At 45.2% G+C, this 6251-nt stretch overlaps 1 protein-coding gene across 1 annotated transcript in view; it reads right to left on the bottom strand.

Moving 5' to 3' along the window:
* Positions 1-819: 819 nt before the first annotated feature.
* Positions 820-6251, bottom strand: part of LOC101858162 (putative uncharacterized protein DDB_G0291812) — a gene marked incomplete in the record, with an annotated part of 72390 nt that continues 66958 nt past the window's right edge. The window contains 1 exon segment of the mRNA XM_005091692.3: positions 820-2730. Coding sequence (XP_005091749.2) covers positions 1374-2730 — 1357 coding nt within the window.

Here is a 6251-nt window from a genome sequence, read left to right as displayed (position 1 = left end):
TCTCTTTCTCTCTCTCTCTCTCTCTCTCTCTCTCTCTGCCTCTTTCTCTTTTCCAATTGCTCAAGTACTAGGTGTGAAACAGACGATGGCCTTAACGGCTCTCCTTTTTCGCCCTACAATTATTCTACAACGACATAGCCGGGAATATAAAGAGAAATAGTTTTTTTCAAAAACCCTTTATAGGTTTTTGACTCAGTGATAATGTCAGAATACCAAGGTTATATACAGTAAGTTCTTAGTAACTGAACATGTCTTCTCACGTTCCCATGTAAGCCATCTCGATAGCCCGAGAGTAGCACGACTTAAAAATCTGTCTATTAAGACCAGCCGCTCTGCGATAAACAATATTCAAAAAAATCAGAAGAAGATATAGGTACCTGATAATACGCCTGTCCCCCCCCCCCCCAAATCCTCACATCCCAGGAATCAGATTCACGTTATCTAAAGGTAACGTTACAGAACCTAACGCAACACCACATAAGACATCGCGTCCTTGGGAAAGGCACAGTACACAAATTTCCCACTTGGATTAGTTCTTTCGGAGATGGACGTTAAACTCGGAGGTCCCGCCTCTTAAATAACCTAAGAGTGCTGATCCTGGCATTAAACCTATAGATCTACCATTTCACCTTTATTTTTCCTCTCTGAATCAGTCCAGTGACTGATTTCACCTGTCATTTCCAACATACTCGTGTGATACGGCTGTGGAGTCCACGCTGGCGTGGGAAACAGGTAAGGTATGGGCAAACAGAACCCAAGGCATACACAACAAGACACAACTGGATGATATCATACAAGAAAAGAATCAAACCAACAGCAGACTTAGATGGAAGTTCTTTAATTTAGATTTACTCCCATATTGAACAAAGGCTAAATAATTTACATTTTCGCATTCTCCTATTTAATAAAAACACCAACTGTTTTACTCGCTATCGCCTCTATTGTAGAGAATGAGCAGAACAATTCTTTACTTCCTCTACGAACAAATTCATTATCTAAATTAACTTTTTTTTTAAATCAGCTTTGTATTCCCACAATAGCAGGAATTTCTAGGAGCACTTCAGGGGCAGTGGTCAGTTCTATATATTCGGCAGTCACAGTCAAAGTGGGATAACAGTAAAGTTGGATTTCCGATTTCCACCTACTAGATCTAGTGTGCAACATTCTATGTCACCGTTGAGGCCACGTTATGGTCGCAGCATCGTCTCTCTCGTCTAAGAAATGCTCCCTGGAGCAGTAATATCTCACTGCTACCGTGGGAGTGTGGGCTAAACTTTAATTGTATTCAAACATGATTACTTTTCTTTGAGTGCCATATAATTGCTGAGACAAAATAAATAACGTAGAAGTAAAATGTTAAGTTAAGTCTAAAGTTACGCAGTAGATGTCCTAATAGATCTAGTTTTCGCCGATTTTGTGCGTCGTTTCCTCTTGGGCGACAAGTCAGTGAGAGAGCGACTGAGGTTGGAGAAACACGTCTTCCCCGGCATCATGTCCCCTCGACCTCTCGGTCGGCCAGGTTTGGCGGAGGACGGAGGTGTGGGTCTCACCGCGTCTATGCCCAGTTTTTCTATTCCTTTGTAGATGCACTCAGAGAGGTTAAACGCTGAGGTGGGGCGGAGATCGGTTTTAGGTTTGGCAGAGCTTTTACCGCGGCTGTACGTTGAGAAAGCAGAATTGGGCCTACCCAACACGACGTTGTTAGCGTTGATCAGCTTTGCGGTGTGTCGTCTTTGGCATGGGCGACAACTGCGTGGACCGGAAGGGAGCGGTGGGCGGGAGGCGTTCCCGGAGGAGGCGTCGTCTCTAGGTTGACGCATGCGTTGTTCGTACTTTGTCTCGTCGCACGTGTCGGTGCACAGAGGCTGACGACAGTTCTCACAGCAGTTGGGCTTTACGCGCTTGTCAGGACAGTCGCCAACGCAAGCGGCTTGCAAACACGAGCTGCAACAGCGTTTGTTATCTCGAGAGTAAACCATTGCCGACGTAGCAGCGGAAGATGCGTGGGCTCTGTTAGCGCTAGCTGCTCGCGACGCGGGACGCTTTCTGAGGGAACGCATCCTCTTCTCCTCCCACTCCTCCGTCTCGATCACCCTGCGAGAGATGTCAACAAGTCGGTCGAACATTGCACTAAGCTCGGGATCCGCAGGCCCCAGATTGGACTGATGGTAGCGCCAATCAGAATTCTCTCGTGCGTGAAAACGAAAGTTGATCCTTGTGAACGGGGCAGGGATGGGACACTCGAACTCGTAGGCCGGGATGTCTACCTTCTCGGCGTCGAAATCGAAACGTCTCATGTCCCTCTTGTTCTCCGGGGTGTACACATGATCTAATCTTTCCGGTCGTAGATGTAGGTCGGGGATTGTGCGGTTTGAATCCACGGGTGGCTCGTTGCCTTTCTCCAGTTCCGAGATGCTGTCGTTGTCGGAGTCAGAGTCGCTATCAGACTCGCTGTCGACGTCATCATCGTCGTCGTCGTTATTGTTGTCGTCATGGCCATCTTTGTCTTCGCCGTCTTCGTCTACAAGTTTGCCCTCGCCATTCAAATGACTGACATCTTCCACATCGCCGTCTACCTCCTCTTGAAGATCTGCTTTGCTTGCTACATTGGCACGCTGACCCCTCCTCTTTGACTTCCGTGGTCGCCTCGTGGTCTCGATGACGTCACCATAAGAAGAGTTGGGAGTTCGGGGTCGGGGGTCAGTGACGAGGTGACTCAAGATCCGAGGGCTGAAAGGAAAGAGTAAATAAACTTTATTATGTCGTCAGAGGCATTGACTTCAGTAAATAAGCAATTCTTTGTGATCTGAGAGAGAAAAAGAAATGAAATAAAACTGTAATCACAAAACATTCAATTAAACATTTCATGAAAACGCATGGACACTTAAAAGAATTATAAAGGGAAACGTATGAAAATATACAGTTAATTATCTAAAATGTGAAAACTAATCGAAGCATAAGATAGAGGTTTAAAGTCGAAAACCATTGATGTTGGTCTTAGAGCCAAGCTGCTATCCTCGGTGCAACAACATTTTGAACAAACAGCAAAATCTATGTTATAAAACTCGCTCAAAAAAGTCAAGGAACAGCTTGTGTTTTCACCTGTCAAATTTAAACTTCAATATCTCAAAAACCCGTTAAGAACAGTCAACCAAACTTGGCACACGCACTGACGACTAGACACAGTGTGCCTGTACAGCAAATTTGCCCGCACCAGCTTCACAGCGACGGTGCGGGGCATTCTGAAACACAGCCGAAAAGCATGAAAAATGGGCTAAATTTCACTACTTCAGCAACTTTGACATAGAGACTGGTGGCTGAAACTAAGCTTGGCACGTGCTAAACAGATGTCTTAGCTAGCTGTGAATATTGCTCACTTACAATCCTTTACAAGCCAGCGTCTTTCCGCTATGTTTCATTACAACACAACGACGCTCGCTGCCTGACGTCGACAGAAGGCGAGCCCTTACCTGGCTCCAGGATGGCTCCACGTTCCCAGTCGTTTCACATCGACTTGGGGTGTCCCTATCAGTCACACAAAGGCTGCAAGAACGATGGCAAGCTACCGGAAGGGTCCAGGACAGGCCTCGACCAAGGCCGCCTGTTTGACCAACGACTGCATTGACTGGTTCATCGTCAAACAGGCCGTGACGTCACGAACCACCTCTGCAAATGGCATCGGGGACCAACTGCGGGTGACAGCCAAAATCCACGAGAGGTAGGAGATGCTGTGGAACCGTATCTGCAGAGCCAGGTTCGCTTCTCGTGTTCCTGCCAGGCGGCCAAGGCACACGCCGCCCCACAAAGCAGCTGGCCTGGTGTGGTCTGCTTGCCATTCACAGTGGACACGACGTTAGTTGGACCAAGTGGTCTTCTCGGACGAATCCAGATTCAACCTGCTGCACCCAGTCAGGCGAGCCAACGTCTGGAGGCGCCGAGGAGAGCTGTTCCACCCTGAGAGCATCCAGCAGGTGGCGCCCTACGGTGGAGGGTCCATTTTGGTGTTGGGAGGCTTCTCGACTCACCCCAAGACCCCCTGTACCATATACAGGGCAATTTGTCCGCGGCAAGGTACAGGGAGGAAATCCTGCGTCTCCTTTCTGCTCCTCTTCTGCAGCAGGTTGGACCCCAGGCTGAACTGCAGGACGACAACGCCACACCACATCGCACACGCATCGTGGGGGACTTCCTGCAGCTGCGAGCTGTCACCCGCAAGGACTGACCAGCTTGTAGTCCGGATTTGAACCCAAGAGAGAACATTTGGGATCACATTGACCGTTGGAAAAGGGACTACCACCGTCCTGCACAAAACCTTCAACAACTCTTGGGCTACCTCGTCCAGGAGTGGCAGAACCTACCGCAACAAGCTCTCCAAAGGCATTTCCGTCCATGCATCGACGCTGTACCGAGTGATTGGTCAAACGGAGTGGCTACACCCACTATTGACAATGTTCATGAAGAACTATGGCTGTTCAGACTTTTGAAATCCGACAAGTGTGACTTAAACTCATTTTACATGAACTTCTCGTTTTTGTTGAAATCTGAAATTATACACACTTAATCTAGAGAGTCGAAAGCATTTTTTTTTGGAAGAAAAAGAATAAATTCGGTTAAAGTGTTCTTCAGTTATCTTTCTTTGAATTTTTGTTCCTTGACTTTTTTGGGCGAGTTTTTAGTTTTTTCAATAAACGAGTACTGATTCAATCAGACACGCTACTGAAATAAGCTAACTTAAAAAAAAACACACATTTTTTTTTCATTCTTTATTTCATTTTGATTTTCCCATTGTCAAAACATACCTTCAACGCACAGCATGTTCTTTAAAGTTCAAATTTAACAACATTTTTAAAAATTAAAGACTAAATGGGTGGTTGGCGGGTGCTCTGGTGTGGTTTGCTCCTTCTTTTCTATTAAACAACTATCGTTTTTATCTCTCCGTCTTCTTTTATATGTTTGTTACTCTCTTGTAACACCTCTAATCTTCGGCACTTATTACTTATATGACCGTATTGTGTTGCGAAATAAAAATAAATAAAAGACAAAATATCTGTACTCACTCAGCTACTGTTCCCATGTTTTCTTGATAAGAGAGAGAAACTACAAGTGGCCTCACAACTTCGAAAATAGACATGCGGCTATAAGGTTGCTTTAGAACTGAACGACAACCAATGAATATTGTATCACAGCTGCGCCAACACCTTTGAGGATTGGGGTAAAGAAAGAACACTGAAAGCACTTCTAAATTTGATGTCCCGAAAGTTTGGAGGGAAAAGAGTTCCGATCAATACGTTACGCCATTAACGACCAGGTCTGAATACCAAGATAGGCTGAGGTACAACTCAAATCCATACAAACGACACGACAAGAAAAGGCAATACTGGAATAACCATAACATCGTAAAGAAAAGTCACTGCTACCATTTCAAACGATACTTGGAACTGGGTGTAACTGAGATCAATTCGTTCAATCAAATTAATTCATAAATGGCGCTCCAAGAGTGACTTTTGTAACATTTGGGAGATCTGTCAAACATTTTCTTTCAGACATATTTCCATGTATGACAGCTTACAACCCCGCGTCTCGCGAAGTATTAAATGAGAAAGGTTAACCGCTTTTCGAAAGTAGCTGGGGTCTAGACAGGTAAGAGACTTTTAAAGTGCAACGTTACTATTGAAATATCGTGTTGTACAGAAGAACTGAGAGCTGGTATCGTCTTACATGACAAGGCATGGCACCCTTTTGTAAGTCACCTCGGTTGTGATAATCTTACCTTAGAAGGGTTGTAGCAGGATTTTTTTTTGGGGGGGGTTGTTTTTTGTTATTTGTTTTAGAGAATCTCTGAGCACTCGACGTTGTCGGAGATGTACAACGTGAAAGCACTTACCGCTTTGTAAAATACTTTTACTGCTTCTAATAGGGTGTGACACTCACACAGTACTATACTTTACTTGAAAAATAACAACCATCCCACCCCTGACACTTTCTTTTTCCCGATTCACATCTATTGAGAAAGAGTGTGTAACGAAAGTAATTAATTCATAGAACACTTTCGGCCGTGGCAGCATCTTTGATGGCGGATTTTCTGACGTTGACAGCTGTACTCACACATGCTTGAAAGACACAGACAGGAAAAGAAAAACAAGTGAGAGAGCGAGAGTGGCAGGCATAAAATAAACAGAGAGACACGGGGGAGGGAGGAAGAGAAAGAGACAGAAAGAGACAGAAAGAGACAGAAAGAGAGAGAGAGAGAG

This window comes from Aplysia californica, unplaced genomic scaffold, assembly GCF_000002075.1.
Source record: "Aplysia californica isolate F4 #8 unplaced genomic scaffold, AplCal3.0 scaffold00034, whole genome shotgun sequence".
In the NCBI taxonomy this organism is placed as follows: Eukaryota; Metazoa; Mollusca; class Gastropoda; order Aplysiida; family Aplysiidae; genus Aplysia; species Aplysia californica.
The sequence above is the reverse complement of the archived record's forward strand: the minus strand, read 5'-3'. Positions and strand labels throughout refer to the sequence as shown.